We start from the raw sequence: 20,979 nt of genomic DNA, 5'->3' as shown, positions 1-20,979 counted from the left end.
AGGCCTTCTGATTTGTCTGTGTCACTGGTGGATCTTCCACTTTGGAGCACAGCATTCCCCCTCACTGGCCTTACCCTCACCTACTCCTGGGCACAGTCACCTCCCCCAGTCCCTCCTCTTTAACCCTCCCCTCTTCCTCCCCTCCTTGCAATGAGTTAAATGAGATAACACAAGTAAGTCATGAGGATGGTGTCAAGAGAGAATTCCCAGTGCATGTAGCTGTGATTATTCATTCATTATTCACTTGGTCACTCCCTCTTTGAAAAAATAGTTGAAAAGGCTCTGCTCTGTTAGGCACAGTGCTGAGCCTTGGGACCACTGTAAGCATGTGTCTTGAAGAACTTATGGCTAGTTGGGGTCAACCAACACAAAGTGGATGCACTAAGGCCTGCTGAATGCACCACAGACAGGACCTGCAAAGGCGTATGGAAGTACAAGTGTTCACACTCGGTGAGGCGCCGTCTCCGGTAACGGCATTCCTCAAGGTTTTCAAGCACAGAAGCAATTCCGGCCCACCCTCCTTCTACTTGTTTCACTTTCATTTAGTCTTTGAAGATTCTTTAGATGGCTCCTACTCCAAGAAGCCCTCCTGGTGGCCTCAGGACAGGGGCAGCTCATCATCAGAAGGTCCCAGAGTTGAAGCACTTGCCTCAATGTCCAAGTGGTCTGTTTAGAACTCCGTCCTTTCCCCACCAAGCAAAATAGACAATGTGAGTGCTCAGAGCACAGAGAAGAGTCATCTTCTCTTTGTTTGTCCAGATCATAACAAATAGTGTTCCACTGTACATGAGTTCAATGAACGAATGACTCGGGCAGCCCAGCCACCACCGATGGATTGACCAATGAACTACCTGAACTTTTGGAGTCTTGTGCCATCTTCCTTCAGTGGGTGCTCTGAGAGACTGATTGGATTTTTTGGAAAGTGAGGAATGCTAATTATTGGGGATGTGAAGCAAGGTAAATAAGATGAAAAAGACTGGGGTTGCTCTTGATTTTTAGAAAAGTAGCAGAGCAGGGAGGAACTCACCTATTCCTAGATGTTCTCCTATAGAACTTGAAAATGAGATAGAGCTATGAAACCCTGTGACAACTGGCAGGTGGGTGGGTAGATGGGTGGATGGATGGATGGGTCGGTGAATGGGCAGATGGATGGATGGGTGGGTGGGTAGATGGATGGATAGATGGGTGGGTGGGTGGGTGGATAATGAATGGGTAAATGGATGGGTGGTTGGATAGACAAAAGGAATAAAACTAGCCTGGTGACAGTAAGAATTTTGGCCACTGAGGTTAGGTTAGACTTGGAGTGTGTGGTGGAGATGGAGAATATTTCTTTGCAGCAACACGGATAAATAGTATCAGGAAGTTATATATGAGCAATACAAAATCTTCTTTCTTTCTTGTAATTTAAGGCAGACTGGGTCTGCCTTAGCTGTACACTATGTGAAATAATCCCCTGAAGACCAGACCTACCGGCAGCCCCTGTGTACTGGTGAGGAACCTGTAATCGGCCACTGTCCCAGTCTGTTCAGTGAGCACAGGGTGAGACTGGGTGCCACCCACAGCCCTAGTGATGCCCTCTCTGGCTCCTGGGACCCCGCCCCCATCACTCCTGAACACACATGCCCTCTTCGGAGAGCATTTCACACTTTCTCTGAACTCCCTGAGAGTCCTGTTTCCAACCAGGTGGGCTTGTCCAGACCCCTCGGAAACCTCTGTCCATCTGGCATCCTGGCTTCTCTCTGGGCCTCAGTCTCCTTATATATGTGATGTGGGGACCACAAAGTCCCATGACAAGTGAGACAACGAATGGAAAATATCTGACACCATGCCTGGAACACACTGAATTTTAGCTGCTGCGTGTGCCCTTCTGGTTTCAGTTATTTTACTCCTGAGAAATGCCATCTTGCCCCATTCACAGATTAAACACCCTGGGTCATCAATACTAGCTCCAAACACCTCGGCTTACAAGTTAACTCAGGGCGGTCCCTCAATCTGTGAGAGCATTTCCCCATCTGTAAATGAGCACCGTTCTCCTTCTTCAGGAAACTCTGAAAATTTAAATTAGAAAATGTGTGCCAAGTGCCCAGCATGGTTCAGAGCTCATTGTATCTAGTCTATCGATGTTGGGCATCTTCTAATCTCTACTCCTTCCTTTTGTCGGAGGCATTTTAAGCAAACCCAGCTGTGTCCTGATGGTCAGCATTGTGGTCAGTGCAGTACAGACTGACCAGTAAACAAGTGCTCAGGAACTGCCTACCACCTGGAGAACGGGGCTGTTCTGTGGAAAAAAATAAGCTTCACTTCCAGGAGCAGAGATCCTCTCCAGGGCATCTCATCCAACTCTTCCTGGGCATCTGAATCATTACTACAATATTCCTACCAAAGGGTTGTGGAGTTCACATCTCAAAAGCTCTAGACAACAGGCAGGAACTTGGTAGCTGACTGTATTTCAACAGATAGCTGTCAGGAAGTCCTGGTTCATGCAGAGATGAAATCCGACAGCAGACAGGTTATGTGCAAAGGAGGTGGAGCTGGTTGTGCTGGGTGGGAGTCTTGGCTCTCCTTCTACAGCTCTGTGGCCTGTGCTAGCAACATACCCACCTGGGCCTCAGCCTCCTCATCTGTAAAAGGCAGTCAGTAACAGCACACACCATAGAGCTGTTTGTGAGTTCTGAATGGAATGATGTTGATGCCAGGGATGTCTAAAGGAGACATCCTGAAGTTGGTCTCCCTGGGCACAGATCCAACCATGGAAGTCCATTTAACAGGGACTCTTAGATGATAAATATTCTACCCAGCCAGATTTCCAACTAGCAGAATGAGATATGGGATGTGATAAAACTCTCGGAGAGGTACATATTCTGTACTAAAAGTTGTCTTCTCGGCAGGGGAGGACCTGCCACTGGTCACCTGGACTAGACCGCAGGCTTTGACCCTCAGTATTACATCTGCAGCAGCTGGCTGCAAGCAGAGGAAGCAGAAGAGCTCTGCAGGCCTGGCCACACCCACCCAGCAGGCTCCTGCCACAGGTTTCCAGGCCCAGAGCCCTGGGGAGCTGGGAGTCTCGGGGTCCCCCTGACTCCAGGTGCCCACCTCCCTTCTGAGGTCTCAGCAGCCTGGATGAACACAGCTGCAGCCCGCGGCACTTGGGGAGTGTCGACTGACACCGTATCTGTCTCGATGTCTAGCCCGAGGTGTTGTGCTTAATCCTCAGCCTTCACTCCTGTCATTATTGGCATAAATCATATGGTTGATATCGCTGCAGGGGAGAAGGGGCAGATGCAGCGTGACTGAATTATGAGAAATGATCTAGGTTAATACAATCCTGTAATAAGCAAGGGATTTAATTGATAGATACTGATTTCTTGTCTTTGACAGTGGGGAAAAAACTCTCTCTTGTCAATAAAAATAAATAATTATTGTGCTACCACTCATTTTTTAATGAAGTATATAATTTTCCATGAAGATATCTCAGTGTGTAGGGAGACTGAATGTCCTAAACTTATGAAGAGGTTCTTGCTTTCTTTTGTTTCCCTCCAGTGTTTCTTAGAATATAAGGAATGAGGTAAGGATCACTTGCAAGAAATCCAGTGCCACACCTCCCCAAATCCAGGATCACCCCTCCGCAGAGTTAGACGAGGGCTTGGAGAGACAGCCAAGGTTCCTGCACACCACCCCAGCAGCTGCTCCTTCTGCAACATGAATCTCCCCTTCTCCTCTCTGCCCACTTACACATCTCCAGCTCCTCACTGTTGACACCTGAGGCCTTGGCCAGGCACCGGGCACCCTGGGATGCTTCATGGAGGACTCTAGCCATGTCCTGCTCTTTGCAGCTGGGATTATACTTAACTTTGGCTGAGTTATGCTCGATTTCTCAAAGCCTTTGCATCTCACAGGGAAAGCAATTGTGGTTCTAGAAACCAGGTGAGACTACACCAAGTCTGGACCCATCCCAGCTAAAAGCCTGGCAGCTGTTTCCTACACCCTGAACCTGTGCTTCTGGCCCTTGCACCAGCAGGACCATGAACAAGCTGTGTGCCTCTGCAGCAGACCCTGATCAGAGCACAAGGCAGCCCCGTGTAGGCTTTAAAGCCAACCTTTACCCCAGTGGTCTATTTTATTAACAGACCCTTGTGGTATCTCAAGTCTCTTACATGACAGAGAACTTGAGTAGCTCCTGTGTCACAGAGTGTGTGAAATAAGAGGTGTATACCAAGCACTTAGCTAGTCCCGTCGAGAACCTTCTGCTCCATATCTGTATTGCCCTATGATGTAGCCTCCAGCCATGATGGACAGTAAGTGCTTGGAAAGGGGTTAGTGTGACCAAGCACCTGAGTGTTAATTGTATTTAATAGGTTTAAACTTAAATAGATGCATGTGGTGGCTTCCATATTGGATAATATGGATGTTGGCACGTCAGAGGGCACACAGTGAAATCTCAACACATGCTCTGCTATTATTGTTAATGCTATCATTTATGTGTTCAGAGAAAATTACTGAGATACTAAAACCCCCCATCACCATTTTCAACATTCATGCACATTTATTATGCTTTTACCTTAACCAAGAGATTTATGTCCCCTGGAGACAGTAGTGAAGAAAGGCCCTGTCAAAATGAAAAAAAAAAATACATACATACATACATACATACATATGTGCATACACACAGTACATTTCATGCATCTCCAGAAAGTGAATGGCTTTCAAGATGTTAACTCATAACACATCTGTGCATGCATAGGAGACAATGGCCCATTTAATGTCCCCAGCCCAAGGCCACCCAAAGATGACCCTTCCAAGGTAGCCAGCTGGGACTGCTGACCCTGACCATGTCTAAATGACAGCCTTTCGGGTCCCCAGTCTCCTTCCACTGGCCCTTTCTCCTCTCCCAGTGTTCCTTCCTCTTCACCCGCATCAAAATCTGATTGGTCGCACAGGTACCCTCTGCACTCTTGTGTTATGGATTTCCCAGACAGGCAACAGCAGCTGCTCTCCGTAACTAACAGTTAGTGTGAATTTAAACCAAAGTCTTCAGCTCTCACAGGTGAACAGCAGCTTAAACTTTCTTTACTATTTCAGGCTGGAAATATTTAATTCTGAAAAGGAGACTTCAGAACTCAAGGGTCATTACAAAGCTTCTGACGATGCGTAAGAAGCTGCAGATGACTGAATCCACATTCAAGCCCTGAGAGTTGGATTGTGGCCTTTTATGACTGTGCCAGCCTGGAGCGGGAGACAGCGTGAAGGTTCCTTGCACATTTTGGTGCAGGGCATGCAAGGCTGGGAGGAAAGCGGGAAGGAAAGGCAGAGGTTGGAGGGAAGAGGAGTCTCTTAGGTAAGAATTGGAGAGGGGCATGCTACTTTGAGAACTTCAAATTCTGGGAAAGGAGGATTGGAGAACCTGCCCAGAAGAGACAAGGCTGCCTACTGTCCCCTGCAACATGGGAAGGAGGACACACAGCTGAACTCATGGTGTGTGATTCCTTCTGAATATGCTAGAATCCAGGTGTGTGAATTGGAAGTCGCCTGGCAGCTTGGGACAGCTGGAGCCAATTTCTGGCTATTCCCCCTTTCCTGATACCCCGGGTTTTCCTTCCCATCCTGGGACCCACAACTCATCTGACGGTGGTAACCTCGGTGTGCGTGAGATGATGAGTGGGGTGGCTGCAAACATGCTCATGGTGTTCTCTATGCTGATGTGCTCAGTAAAGCCACCAACTCTCTGGGCTGCTGCCAGAAGGGGACTGGGGTCACTCTGACTTGGAGGTGCTTGAAGGAATTAATGGCACTGCTATGAGCACCCACTGAGCAGGCAGTCGCCAAACACAAGGTCAATGCCCTTTAGTCACTGGAGACAGGCCCTCTGGAGCAAGGCCAAGCTTGGCCATGTAATAGATTACAACTTTAATTCAAAAGGGTAAGGTTTTATTTTGAAGCCTTACATGTTCACCTGGGAAGGTCACAATAGGAGGGGTTCAAGTTGTTCACACTGGGACATCTTTAGGTTGCCAGCATTGTATTACCTGGGGTATTTTTATACTACATTTGAGAGTTTTATATGATGAGAATGAGCCCTCTTAGACAATGTGGCTGGACATCCGTCACAGGAGGAGTGAAAAAGGCACAAGTCCTCAGAAATGGGTGAGTTTCCAGTGTACAGAGTGGTCCTAGAGGTGGCTTCACTAAGGTCTTTCTTTGACTAACTTCTCCAAAACCCACAAGAGAGGCCTCCAGAAGGCACGTAGGAACAGGGCTGTGAAGGACCACTGACCTGAGGATGGTGGACACGAAATGGTCCACAGCCTGTCCTCTCTGCCTCCCAGGAGTCAGTGTGGATTGTTACTAGGCCCAATGGCTTGAGACAAGACGTGCAAGAAGTGTCTGGCTCTAGAAGACCCGTCTGTGCCCACCTGCACCCTCCTTCCTCCTAGTGTGCCACCCCTGGTGCTGGGGGTGCTGGCTGGACACGTGAGGGAGGTCACACAGCCAGTGACCGGCCTGGGGAGGCCCAGGGCAGGCCTGACTGAAGGCAGGGCAGCTCCGAGGCCCTGTCCATGCTCTAGACTCCACATGGGATCAGGCCAAGGCCAGACATGACCTGAACACGCTCCCCTCGTGGGCTCTTCCCCATCATGTCCTGCGTCTCCTCATCCTGACAGGTTTCACCTTACAGGCCCTCCTTAACCCACCCCTGGGGCCAGAACCCCACCGCAGCCTCTGCTTGCAGAACAATAACCACTAACCACAGGCATGAGGACTCCTGGCCCAGGATTCTATGCTTCTCCCCAGGTGGGTGCTGCCATGGAAGATCCGTGAGTCACTTTTCTCCACCCACTGAGGATGGGCAACTGTGTTATGAAGAGTTAACACAGACGCCTGGGTGTCTGAACCCTGGACATTCCAAGCAAAGATCTGGCTCCTGGCTGGTCCCTGGGTATCACCTCTAAGCCTTCAGGCTGTGCTACCTGGTTAGAGCATCTTTGTTTACCCAGGGCCTTGGCCAAGGCAGGCAGTCCATGCTAACAAGGTGGTTGATGGTAGGGACCTTGGCCACACACCATCAGTCTGACCTCTGGAGAGGCTGGAGGCTGAGTAATTAGGGTCAGTCATGTGAGCACCCCACGTCTCCACGACCAACTCCCAGTAAAAACACTGGGCACTAGGGCCAAGGTGAGCTCTGGTGCAGCACCTTGTGCAGATGTCACACACGGCAGCTGGTAGGCTTAGGCACAGTCGGCACACAGAGAGCATCGCAGGAAGCCCCTGTCTAGTCTCTCCTGCAAACTCTCCTATACACTTTTTTCTCTGCCGATTCTAATCCGCATCCTCACACCCTAATGAGGCGGGGTATATATGCATGGACATAACCATTGCCTAAGTTCTGTCAGTTCCAGAAAATCTCTGAAACTGAGAGTGGTCTTGGGGACCCTGACACATTTGCAGCTCTCATCAGTGAGGCCAGAACTCCGAGTGAGTGTCACTCACCACCCTTGGGGCCATTTGGAGGCAGCAGGTTCCATGAATTTAAAGGTGGTCCAAAGAAGACCTCTTTCTCTTTCTGCATCTAAGCCTTTCTGTGCTTGCTCTTGCTCTCTCTCTCTCTCTCTCTCTCTCTCTCTCTCTCTCTCTCTCTCTCTCTCTCTCTCCTCTCCCTCTCCCTCTCCCTCTCCCTCTTTCTGTCCTGATTTCTGTCTATCTTTCCCCATGTCTCTCCATCTCTCTATACCTGACTCTGTGGGCCGGCCTCTCCCTCTCCATCCCTCTCTCGGTAGCTCTCTGCTCTGTGGTGATCAGCTGAGAGACCTTCATGATTTCCCAGATTGTCAGCCTGACTCTGTCAACTTAATCCTCTTGGCATGGAGGTGTCGAGGTCTACGTGTGGCAGACACCACTTAAACTCTTGCTGGTCTCTGGTCTGACTCTGGCTCTTCACCCACTTCCTCAGGACCTCCCCCTGCACACGGGACTCGCTTCCATGAGGCTTACCTGGCGTAAAGCTGACTCCACAGAGAAGAGGCGAAGCTGTCCCCAGCCTCAAACAACACCTTATGCTCATCCCTTCACAAGGCTTCAGTTTCAGGACCCTCAGAGCCAGCTGGTCCCTGTGCTAGTCTCTGCGGTGCCCACCAACTCAGGCGCCTGTCTGAAACCTAGAGCAGCCAGGCTTGCAGAAGAGACTAGGAGCCTCTTGGATCCATCTTGGCTCTGACACCAGACTGTGTGCTCACTCCTGAGGCCTTCGATTCCCCAGGCTCAGTGGCCACCCTCTCTTCCTTCCTCAGGAGCCCCTCCCAGAGCTCTCACATCTGCACAGCTGCCTTCCACCCGGCCCCTGACTGCTCATCCTGTGTTTCCTTCCCTCCAGGGAGCCAGGCCTCCTGCCTGGCTATCTGGCTAAAACTCTGGGGTTTTCTGGCACTGGTGACTCACTCAGAAGTCACCTCAGAAGATGAGGGTGCTGGGCCCAGGGACACCTGTGGGACTCTGGGCTGCTCTGCAGCCAGACTGCCAAGGACTCGGCCCTCAGGCGGTCCACACCTGCTTGAGCTTCCATAGCTCCCACTGTTGTCATGGGAGGCAAGGAAGAACATTTCTGCCACTCTGAAAAGGGCCAAATGGCAACCCAGCCAAGGAGTAGGAGATAGGCAAGTTAGCAATTAGCAATAGATGATGGTCTTGTCAATCTCCTCGCCACAGGCCCTCTTTGTATTATGTGCTGGCCTATTCCATGCCCTGGGAGGCTAGACCCCTAGGAATGCATCCCAGGGCTGGCTGACCTGCTGGCCTGTGCTCAGAATGGCCTGATGGGAGGCACCAACTCTGAACCCACAGCTACAGCTCAGATCCCCTCTTCTTAGCTCTCACTTTGGCTCTGAAAATCAGCACAACTGGCGACACTCCCCAGTGTGACTTATCTCTGGGTGTCACAGCATCCCCTATCAGTTCCCTTGGCCCACAGCTGGGGAAAAGCCCCCTTGTTAAGTCTCTTGAGGCTTCTGGGCTGCACTTTATTTCTCACTGGAGCTCTGACAGTCAACACTCATCCGGAATGCTCAGGTGACATACTGGTTTTCCAGGAGGCCCTCTTTCTCCTGGATTCCCTGGTGCACCCTAGGAGAAAAAGGAGAGAAACTGTCAACGGTGATGAGCACATAATCCTGACCTATGCTACCCACCCCCTCTGCCAGCCTCAGTCTCTGCCATGGTAATATGGTAGGAAAAAATGATCACCTAACTCTGAAGATGAGCACCAATAAAAATGCATGCTTTTCAAGTTCAGTTTGAATATTCAGAGCTTCCCAAGAGAGTAGTGACAGTGTCCAACACTTATGACAGACAGCTACCCTTCCTGAAACCTCACTGTAAACAAGAAAGTAAAACAAACTCGCACACACAGAGGATGCATGCACAAGCACATGTGCATGAGTCCCCTTCCACACTGACACACACACAGAAAATCCTTTTGCAAACACAGGGGGAGAGACTGATTGGCTTTGGAAAAGAAAGTCCTTCTATTTTCAGCTAAAAAAACCCACAATGTGGGGGGGGGCAGGTATATTCTAATATTTAGAGTCAGGAATCAGAGAGTAACCTTATTTTTTGAAATAGAATCCAAGGAAGAGAAGAGGACTTTAGTGCTCCTGATTGTAACTCAAAGGACAGAGAGGAAAGGGTGCACACCTGAGCACACCTGAGCACACCTGAGCACACCTGAGCACACCTGAGCACACCTGAGCAGTGAATGCTATTGCTTATTCATGCTGGGCCTCTCTCCCCTAAGAACTCAGGGTTGTCATTCACTCGCAAGGTCAACCAGTATGGATCGAGTACCTTCTGTGCCTGGCACACTGTTATCAGGGATCTACAGACAAGCAGACCCTTGGAGCCCAGATCTATCTGAGCAAAAGACAGATAACAAATGTAAGAGGATGCTACTGTCACAAAGTAGGAAGTGACACATCCTCAGGTGCACAGACACACCTGTGAGGTCCCCTCAAAGGGAAAGGGCCATTCCAGGGGAGGGTCAGGAAGAAGTCCAAAGAAGGTAGTACCCAACCCAAGCAGAACTGTCTGGCCGGCTCTGTAAGAAATTGGCCAAGAAATTGGAGACAGTTCTGTGGGAGACCTGGAAGCACAAACATGAGAAAGACAACTGGACACACAAAACTATAAGCCACAAACATAAGAGCAAAGGACTATAAATAAAGACCTTGGGATTTCTAGAAATCCTGACTAAGCTACCAAGCTGGCCACATGGTTAAAGGAGGCCGGGAAAGGGTGGAAGATGGACGTCCACGGGCCTCTAAAAGCCTTGACTAAGCCCATGGCATTTCTCTTTACTTACATCCTGGCCAGCTGGTCCCTGGGGGCCGGGAAATCCAGGTAAGCCTCGCAATCCCTGATGAAAAGAAGAGAAAACATCCCAAAGTGTAAGCAAATAAGGCCCCACGTGGCTTGGCAATAGTCGACTCTCATCACACAAACAGCCTGTTGGCATCTCAAATGCATGTGCCAAAAGCACCCTGCTCAGCTCATGTGGAGATGGAAGTGTTCCACACACAGGATTCTCAGGAAAACCCACACTCTGAGCCTGAAGACCCAGGCCCCCTTTGCATGCTCCTTCTCTAAGTGGAAAGGACAGCTCTTTGGGTGACCCAGGCCTGAGTGTGAACCCCAGCTCTCCCCTGTGTATCCTGTGAATAACCAGCCCTGGGGATCTTAATTAGCTGAACAAGTGTCTTTGTTCCTAGCATAATGCTCTGTCCACATGACATTCCCTACTTCTAACAAGAAAGGCCATCCCATTCCATTTAAAATTTCTGAACAGCATCAGAAAACTGTACAGATATCTTTTATTATGGATCTCATTTCCCATAATACTTTTCCCTAAATATATCAGCAAATGGAAATCAGCTCTTCCTACCAGCAAGACACTACCTGCTGCTCAGGAGCTAACCCTCTTCTTCCAGGGCCTCCACAGGCCTCCCCTTACACTCAGCCCTCCTAGAGCCCCGTATTCCTTACCTCTACTTTACAACAGCTTGCTCTAGAATGGCATGCCTATCAATTAATAAACCTGAACCTCAATGTCTTCATCTATAAAAAATGGGAATAAAAATCCCTATCCTTCTTAATCACAGAAATCATATGAATGAACAACATTTAAAATGTGTGTACATGACCAAAGGTGCAATATCATCCCAGGTGTGAAAGACCACAGGGTCAATGGTTGCTGCTTATGAGGTCAGGTGCTTCCTGGGGGCTCTCAGTTGCTTTAGTGTAAAATAAGCCCGTCATTTCTGCACCTAGCTCAGGGGTCTGCCTCACCCATGCTGCAGACTCAGAGACACCCCCTCATTTGTTTGTGGACTTGTGACTGGAGGGGAGTGAAGCCAGAAGCCAGAATTCAAAATCCGTTCCTTCGGCAATTTGATGAAATTAATTAAACCATGGCTGTCCTTCTGTGATGAAGAGGTGCCAAGGAGCAAAGCCAGCCTCATTTGCCCAACTGGAAACAGGCAGGATGGATTAGACGACCCAGCCCCTTCCCACTCAATCCACGTCCATCCCATCCCATCCCACAGGCCAGTGCTCATATTTTGGAGAGTCTGCACCACTTAATGTTAGGAATTTTCTGGAACTACTTTAGTTTTTGGTGCCTATCAGTTAAAATTGTTTCAATTAAAGCAGAATTCCTCTCGTAGAAACCCAGCCCTTCTTTGAAAGCATACTGTACCGGGGGTCCTTTGTCTCCTGGTGGTCCGGAAGGGCCCTAACAAACAAACAAACAACAAATTAGTGAGCAAGTAGGAAGGACACTCCTTGACACTGCCCTGGGTTTTGTCTAACCTGGTCTCAGACTGTCCTAGAAGGGGTCACTGGAGTCTTCAGGCCACACTGCTACAAGCTCTCGCCCCTGCCCACACAAAAAAGCTGCTTACCGAAGTTCCCTGGAACCTCCTCCATTTGCCCCAATCTCTTGCCACTCCATCGTTATTCCCACGTGGCTCCTGACACTTGGCCCCACCTCTACTCCATCACCCTGTGTGGGGTAGGACCCAGCAGCCCTGGCTTCCCCACACTGCACCCCTTGGAAAAGGACTAGCTCTTCCCACTCAGGATGAGGCACACTAAGGGCAGACTTGAGACCCTGGCGGACCATCCATGGGATACGGTTTGGGTGTGAAGTGTCTCCCAAAAGCTCACGTGTGAGACAATGCAAGAAGGTTTAGAGGAGAAATGATTGGGTTATAAGAGACTTAACCAGTCAGTGAATTAATCCCCTGAGAGGGATAATCTGAATGGTTACCAAAGGCAGGTAGGGTGTGGCTGGAGGACGTGGGTCCCTGGAGGCATGCATTTGGAGTATATATTTTGTATCTGGAAGTGGAAGTGGAGTCTCTCTCTGTGCTTTCTAAACATCATGTGAGCTGCTTCCCTTCACCCTACTCTTCCACCATGATATTCAGCCTCACCTTGAGCCAGAATGGAGCCAGCCTATGGACCAAGACCTCTGAAACCCTGAGCCCTCAAATCCTCTATAATTGTTCTGTTCAGGTCTTTTAGTCATAGCCATGAAAAATCGGACTAAAACACCAAGACTTGCAGGAGCAGGTCTCAGTGCTATGGATAGAGAAACTGAAGCTAAAACCCATTAAGAACCTTAGCCAAAGTCAATCAGGGAAATTTTGGACTCAGAGGGACACTCCTGGTCTATGTAACTCGGAGGGCATGGCTCCCTCCGCCACGCAAGGGCCCATAGACCAACACGCAAGCATCCAAACTGTTCCACTGTGGAGTGGTTCCCACCATGGCTGCCTACATATACTTCAAGAAAAAGGGGCAGGGGACAGCTGGCTGCTGGCCTGGGAATGCTGCCAAGTCATTTTAGCATCACTCCTTGTTTTCCAATTAAATTCCATGATCTACCTCAAGCATTTAAATTGTTCATTATACTAGGCTCCACATTTCCTTTCTGATGTCATTTAATACAAAATCTGTTCAGAAGAACAGATTTTCTGTCCAGCGGTCTTCATTATTGCAGGTCTTGGCATTCCCATAGTTATTCTGTCTGTCTCCTTTTAAGAAATATGAGAGAGTGCAGAGGAGGATTCAGGAGTAAATATGGACACCAGAAGACCCCTAATGAGCACCTAATGGGATCTGGAGCCTGAATACATCTTTGGTAATTACAGCACTCTTTTCCAGAATTATGTCCTCCAATGTGTTTGTTCGAGAGCCACTTTACCTAAGACTACAATTTCAGCCTTTGATACCACTTTTCACCAGAAAGAACTGCTACTCCTTGAACAAAAGACTGACCAGAGATCTGGACAAAGAATGTACACAGCAAGCCTAGAACGCCTTGTCATTTCAGATGGCAAGGCCATTATCAAAGACTGCCAGGTTTGTGTCAGAAGCACTCGGGGTCAACTTGAATAGACTCCCACTAGCATAAGATAAAATAAGTTGATCATCAAAAGGAAGAATAATCACAACATGTAAGTTTAAAGTTATGAGTCCAAAATTCTGCTTCACAGACAACATCTCTCTGCTCACCTTTGCAAAAAGTCAGAGCATCAAGTCATTATTTGCAAACAATCAGTGGAAAGGCTTGAACATGACTTGTTCCCTTCCACGTGAGGTGTCCACAGGGTACACAGGGCAGTTGAGGGGGGTCTCTCTCTACAGAAGTACTCCAGCTAATGAAGCAAGAGGCATTGATAGAAGTATAAGGGCACCAATTTGCAGCCCTTGATGTGTAACTGATGAAGGCATTGGACAGCCAAGGGCACAAACATAACAAAAAGGGGCTCCACCAGACATCCTGCACCTCCCCATGGCAGAGCACATGTGAAGACATCAGACCGGAACCTGATCTAGCCTCCAGACCTAAGCACCAAATGATCAGAAGACAGAGGGACACAGGGACAGAGGGACACGAGAACTGCAGCAGCAGCAGCCCCACTCTGTGGGAAGCACCTGACGACCAAAGAATAAACCTGATTTCATCAGCAGATGAATTTCAAAGGGAATCCAAAAGAATGGAGGCAATATCTAGAAATCAGTCAGAGACCAACCAATTGCTATGAGTTTACTTCTTGGCTGTTGATTCAAAGAAGAGAAAACTGCCAAAGCGCGGCATTTGTGAAACAATTAGAAGTATAAACAGTGGCTGGAGGCTTGATGGTGTTATGAAGTGATCTTGGGATATGTGACAATGACTCAGGTGTGATCATGCAAACAGACAAATGAATTTTTAAAAATGTGGCTGACATATAAGTCAATATTTCAGGAGTGAATATGGACACCAGAAGACCCCAGCATAGGTGATGATTGACATGAACATTAAACACCTCGTTCCTGCCCCCCACTGCAACAGTGGTGCTATGGAATCTGAGTTCCCCCAAAGCCTCATGTGTTGGAGGCTGGGTCCTCATGCAGCAATGCTCAGAGGTGGGGTTTGAGAAAGAGATGGACCAGGAGGGCTCTGGCCTCATCAGTGGGCTCAGCCATTGATGGGCCCATCATTTAATGAACTATTGGGAGGTGGCGAACTTAGGAGCAGGAAGGGCGCCATAGTTAGGGGACTTAGGTCTCTGGGCTGTATCCCTGGAGGGCATATCTGGTCCCCAGTCCCTTCCTCGCTCACTCCTGCCTCGTGATTGCTCCTCCCACTCTCACACCATGACTTTCCACCCCACCATAGGCCCAGAAACGATGGAGCCAGCCGACCATGGCCTGAAACCTCGGAAACCATGAAGCCAAAATAAATCTCTCCTCCCTTGATTTTCTCCTGTATTTTGTCATCATGACAAAAAGCTACCAACAAGTGGGTTCGGACCTTTGTTCCGTTAGAATGCCGGGGTCCACCCTCACTCTACCCTCTCCCCAGCGTGCCCTCCTGAAGGGGTTTCATGTCCCGTCTTCTCCTCATTTCTAAGAGGAAAGGAACCTGGAGTCGGCCTGGGGGGGCTGCTGGGAGGACGAACTGAGAGGTGCCTGTGAGAGGAAGCCTTTCTAGGCACCCGCTCACTCCCTGCAACTAGCCAGCGGAGGTGGGTTGCTTATTGGCCTTACTCTTTGTTTTAGTGGCTGCCATCTCTATCATGATTCAGTCATTCCTTGAAAAGCAGAGGAGTGCAGAAAGCAAACCCTTTGGTCAGGCACCTGAGATGCTTTCCTGCACATAACTGGTTCCTGAGCTTCTTGGTGCCTCAGGCCATCAGACCACTGGAGGGGGGTGAGCCTGACCTGGTGCGGGTGTGCCCAGCATCTAGGCTGAATAAGGCATCCAGATGGCCAGCTTCAGGCACTTCAGGCTGCGAAGGTTGAGAAAGATGTAGGGGGAAGAAGATCCTTCTGACATCAAATGGGCAAGGCAGGGAGCCCAGTGTTACCACCAAGAGCATCAGGTTGGGACCCTCCCGTTCCCCTGATGATGCTGAAGAAATCACTGTCACCTTACCAGGAGGAAACTGGGACAGGGTGGAAGGAAGGGATCCAGGGTTGTGGGCTGTCAGTGGGAGCCTGGTGCCTGCAGAGTCCTAGCTCCTGGTGTCACCGAGGCCCATCAGTACTTTGACCCTCCCACAGCCTGAGCAAGCTATTTTTTAGCATCTCAAACCTTGGTAAAGGAAGATCAGAGACAACCTGAAGATTAAAGGGATCTTTCTTGTTTGTGAATGTTTTGAAGCAGTAAGTCAAAACCCCAAACACCTGCCTCACCGCACCTCCTCCTGTCTACTGAGGAAGCAGAGGTTGGCAGACAGAGTCCTGGGCCCCCTGCCAGGGCAGCACTGCCCCTGGATGCCAAAAGCCTGGACCATGACTTTAGGGGAGGCAGAAAGTGGAGACTGACCTACAGCCAGATCTGCCCTTCATGTGCTTTCTCTGGGGAACTGAATGAGCAAGTCTGTCTGTCCTCCTGAGGCCCCAAAACAAGGTGCCACAGAGGCACGAGGACTGGCTTCAGAGGGTATGGAAAGTGTGTCTGCATGAAGTCCTGCTCCTGAACCAGCTGACACTGACTAGCCACTGGACCTTCTGAATCTTGAAATGCTCACTAAAGAACAGTGATGTCCAGACATGTCATCCCCCTACCCCCATATTCCCTGGACACACCAACCCTGGCAGCTCCCTGCTGCAGACACCTGTCCAAGGGCTTGCTTTGGCCACACAAGACTGTAGAGTCCAAGCAGGGGGAAGACTGAGTTCCTGGGAAAACAGGTGTTAGAACACTAACACCCAGCTTCAATGCTCCTTCTGCAGAAAGACTTTACACTGTCCCCTGTGATCACCCTGGGTCAATGGAGTGAGTTGAGACCCACCATCCCACAGGGGCCACCGCTCACTAACATGTGCTCCCTGGTCTCTCTTCCTTTTTCTCTCTCACTTTGTCACTAATAGTGATTTCTGGGATCACTTCCCAAATAAACTCCTTGCTCTTGGGACCCTAGCCTCAGCCAAAGGGCACCATCAGCTCCCACGAGACTGAATGAGGTGGTGGATGCGATGCTCGAAACCCATAAGAGAGAATGCTCAGAAAGGGCACTGTTCCTGTAAAGGGGTAGCAGCATCCCCAATGACCTTGACACACTCCTCCCTCACTCCACCACACACCTCCTCTCAGCATGTCTTGGAACCCTTAATGCAGATCCCAGATGAGCAGCAACCTTGGCTGGAGGCCAAAGACAAGATTGATGATGTTTCAATAAGGTTTCATGCACCACGGAAGCTTTTAATAAATCCAAGTGGTAGGAAGACACTAAACACTTGATTTACAGCCTCTGGGTTGGAGCAAGCCAATTATTTTTCAGGTGGACACACTTCTGTGGGGACATACTTCATGGGTGGCTTTCGCTGGCTCTTAAATGGGAGGTAGGTGAATTGCATCCAGCCCTGCTGGCTGGCTTTCTGATTTGGGTACAGTGAGTCCCTGAGGAGTGCCCTGGACACACAGACCCTGTTACCTAAGGGAGTGTGCCACCTCCAGGTCTCAGACTCCCAGTTTCCCTTTCAGTCCCTTCTCTGTCCTAAAGGGTAATCCCCATGTCCAACAGAACCCTCATGCAGGGGAAGGGGACCCCGCAAACTGAGGATTTTAGAAATAAGAAAGTCTGGGCTAACCTGCTTCTTCACTGCATCTTTAGTCACACTGAACCTTTCAGTTATCAGAGACCGAAAAACACAGTTCAAGATAAAGATCAAACCAGTGAAATAAAGTGAAATGAATGAAGTATTCACCGGAAATTCTAGCTAAGAATTTCTTTTAAGAAAAGAGACCAAAGTAAACATTCTCAAGGATCTTCCCACGGTGTTCAGGGACATGTAAGAAGACAGAGTCCCCCATTCTCCTACCACCTTGAAAGGAACCCTCATTGCTAGTGGGTGGGAGTAGCAGTGGGTGCTCCAGCCTGGCGGGAGGCAACGGGGCCTGCTTTAGAGTGGGTGGGCAGAAGAGGGGGGGCCAGGAGAACTTGGGGGAGGCATCAAGGTGCCCCGGATGACTCTAGGCTGTATGAAGACCTCAGGGAAAATGAGAGGAACTTTCTTACAAATGACCTTGTGGGTGATAAATTGGATTTCCCTTCTTCTTCTTTGAGATTAAATATGAAGAATGGCATACTTTGAATATCATTGGTTGTGTTCTAAATTTCCTACATGCAAAAGCATGCAGAGACTGGGCTCTGTGCTCTAGTTATATCCCAGTCATGTTTAATAGGGTCACAGTTAGATTGTGCATCTGGGTCAACATAATAACAACAACAGCATGAATGTGTAGGTAGTTTGGATATTACAAGACTTAGTGAGGACATTTGAAAAGGGCTTTTAAACAGTAGTAAATCTATGACTATTAAATAAGAGTAACTCTACTATCTTTTAAATAATAGTAAGTCATGGCTGTCAAGAAAAAATAAATAAATGCAATTTGAAGGTGCAGCAATATGGTGTCTTTAGCAAAGAAAGGACTAAAGAGAAAATAAGACCTCCCTGGAGAGAAAACTGTCTTAACAAAGGCTGTCATTCAGTGGAGGGAGGAAGAAAAGCTGTGTTCTGCGGCACAAAGGGAAGATTAAGAAGCAATGGACATGATACAGAGCACCACAGAATGTTCTCTTTGAGAAGAAACTTCTACTAAATAGACCTGTTTTCCACGGAAAAACATTTCTCAATTCCAGAGCCAGGTGCACAGGCTTTGGAAAAAGTGTGTTTTCTCTCTCTCAAGGCCTTCAGGGGGCTTGATGAGGTCACTGAGAGCAATCCTCAAACTGGATGAGGGCCAGGACTTCCTTGACCCCTCGAGCCCTCAGAACTCAAAGCTTCATCAATTGCTAAACCGCCACCTCTGGGGACGTGTGCACTCACACCCAGCAGACCAACAGGAAGAGATTCCTCAAAACCAACACTACGAGGACCACTTAGTGGATTGGGTGTTGAAGATGTGCTTTCATTTGTGTTCTCATCTGTACTAATTAGAGGAAGCAGGGTAATTAGTTCATTTAGGGGTTGGGGGCCTGAAATACATGAACCCACATTGTTTTCCCGTTCCAGACCCCTTCTCCAACCAGACTAACGTCGCAGGCTATGATTTAAGATTCTCAGAGTTTGACCCATGAGTCTTTGTTTTTACTATTTAAACTTTGATAAGATTGATCTTCCCTTCTTTGAATCAGACAAGTCTTGATCTCTCCAGAAGCTGCATCCTCATCATTCCCACAACAAGTACACCTAGACCTTCCATCCCGACGGTCCAGTGGCTCACTACCATGCTAGCTGGAGCAGGGGTGTCCCTACAGGGAGGCCCAGGCCGCACACTCTACGGGAGCCAGCAGGGAAAGGCTGGTGGCCTGGAGAGCAAGGACGTGCTGGGTAAGAACTCACAGGAGGGCCAGCAACCCCGATGCCCGGGTCACCACGACTACCAGGAGAGCCAGGGATCCCAGGTGCTCCTCGGTCCCCCTAGAAAGAAAGAAAAATAAGATTGAGAGGTCAGTGCCAGAAGGAGAGGTCCAGGGTACAGGATAACCACGCCCTCCAGGGGTCCTGACTTCCACACTCCATAACGTCCTCTCCCAGGCCTCCATGTGCCATGGTTCGGCTCCCAGGAGGAGGTCCAGCACCACATGGACCACAGCAATGACTGTGGTCATGTACTTTCCAAGGCTGACCGGTCCCCAACCTTGACCATGGTTCTAAAAGTGATTACAACACTGTGATCCTCCCGCAGTGGTGACCGCAGTTCCAGTCTATGTCTCCATCCCAACCACACAACACCCACATCTCAACTCCGAGCCTCAATCACTGGTAAACGGATTCATCAGTCCATCAAGGTTTATGGACACCCACATTTTGTGAGTCACTTTTCTGAGTGTAGCAAGCCAGGCCTCTTCCACAACCTTGGCCACCTCAGTCTCTGGAAGTAAGGGCTGATACAGCTCCAAGACAGCAAGCCCTGATCGGGGCCAGCACAGGCTATTTGCAGTCCTTGGCCCTCCCATTTGTATTCATTCACACATGTTTATTGCATCACTGTTAACAAGTTTGTTTGGGGTGCTTCTCCAGACCCCACAGTAAATGTTGAGACATGGAGCGTGCGTATTACTACCTCTCCATAATTCAAACTAAATTTGATCCCAGAGGCACAGGGCCCAACAATCTCATGCAACAGAATGTCCTCTTGTACTTCTTAGGTCATCTGGACAGCAGCCAAGCATGAGACTGAGGTGGCAGACAGCCTTGCTCCAGCCACTTACTGTCCCTAGGATGAGCTAACTTGTCTGATGAACGGAAACATCCTCAGAGGCGGTTCTGTAGAGCTGTCCAGATAATGTGCAACCAACTGGTTCTGCCTAGAACCCAAGAATGCTGGGCAACATACTGCTCTACCAAGATGTCTGTGTTGAAGCATTTTTTTTTAATTCTCATGTGTAAGTAGTCTATCTTCTTCTATTTTAAGGGAAAATAAAAGAGCATTCTGGACCTTTAAGATGAGGCATTTTTCCTGCAGCAGGACTGTGGCTCAGGGACCACACTTGTCCACTGAAACAGCCATCTAGGCTCCAAGCCCAAAGAATGACTCACTCGGAGGCTGGCTCACTGTCAGTACCCATGCTAGGCTCTGAAGCAGAGCATCGTTGGTGGGGATGGAGAAGATAAGTCTGGTCACCTCCTCACAGAAGACAGGGACCAAGGTCCGATCCCTGGCTGGGCTCCCGTGATGCTGTTTCTTCCCCTTGTACCCCAGAGGCCCACAGGTGGCCAGGCCACAGCCCACCAATCCCTGGACCACAGCATCCCTGGCCCACCCTCAACTCTCCCAGTAGTTCCTTCCCCAACATATTTTATTTTTCAAATTTCTAGTCTGCGCATTCTGTGTCTTCAGAATGATGTGGGGCAGCCCATTCTGGGAAGCACGGGAGGCTCAGGAGAGGAACTCAAATGAGCACTATGGGGAGGCTGGGAAGAGGAGGTCAAGAACCAAGACCAATGTAGAAACAGGGGTCATGAACTCAGAGCAAACCCGATCCCTGCTGTGTGTCTTCAGCTCTGGCCACAGTGGACCAGGTCAAGTGGTCACTGTCATGCGACTCCAGGTCCAGGTCCAGGACCATGTCAACCTCATCCTGTGATAAGACCAACTAGGTAAGTTCGTCTCTGTGTCTTAGGACCCTCGTCAAGAAAAATAACCACATCCAGCAGAGTCCCTGCATATTATTATGAGAGTTGTTACCTCATCACTGGACTCACCCACTGAAGTGGATTAACCATAGGCAGGAAGGGGTGGCTGGAGGACCGTAGGTCACCGAGAGCATGCTCTGGGGGTTACAGTTTGTCTCTGGCTCCTGAGCCCCTCTGCTTCCTGGCCTCCAGGAGCTGAGCGGCTTTCCCTGTCCAGGACCACAGCCGTGGGTGGCACTGGCAGAGCACAGAGGGAACCTCTGAAACCATGAGCCAAAATACAATTCTCCTCTTCTA

General features: G+C 49.3%; 1 protein-coding gene across 1 annotated transcript in view; it reads right to left on the bottom strand.

Annotated features, from left to right (window-relative positions):
• The window catches only part of Col22a1 (collagen type XXII alpha 1 chain), a 240,251-nt gene that overhangs the window by 52,599 nt on the left and 166,673 nt on the right, over window positions 1-20,979 (bottom strand). Inside the window, exons 41-45 of the mRNA XM_026407769.2 lie at window positions 18,886-18,963; window positions 11,738-11,773; window positions 10,346-10,399; window positions 9,067-9,111; window positions 4,559-4,606 (exon numbers count right to left, since the gene is read on the bottom strand). Coding sequence (XP_026263554.2) covers window positions 4,559-4,606; window positions 9,067-9,111; window positions 10,346-10,399; window positions 11,738-11,773; window positions 18,886-18,963 — 261 coding nt within the window. The remainder of the gene's footprint in view (window positions 1-4,558; window positions 4,607-9,066; window positions 9,112-10,345; window positions 10,400-11,737; window positions 11,774-18,885; window positions 18,964-20,979) is intronic.

Source organism: Urocitellus parryii, chromosome 7 (assembly GCF_045843805.1).
Source record: "Urocitellus parryii isolate mUroPar1 chromosome 7, mUroPar1.hap1, whole genome shotgun sequence".
NCBI classification, from domain to species: domain Eukaryota; kingdom Metazoa; phylum Chordata; class Mammalia; order Rodentia; family Sciuridae; genus Urocitellus; species Urocitellus parryii.
The sequence above is the reverse complement of the archived record's forward strand: the minus strand, read 5'-3'. Positions and strand labels throughout refer to the sequence as shown.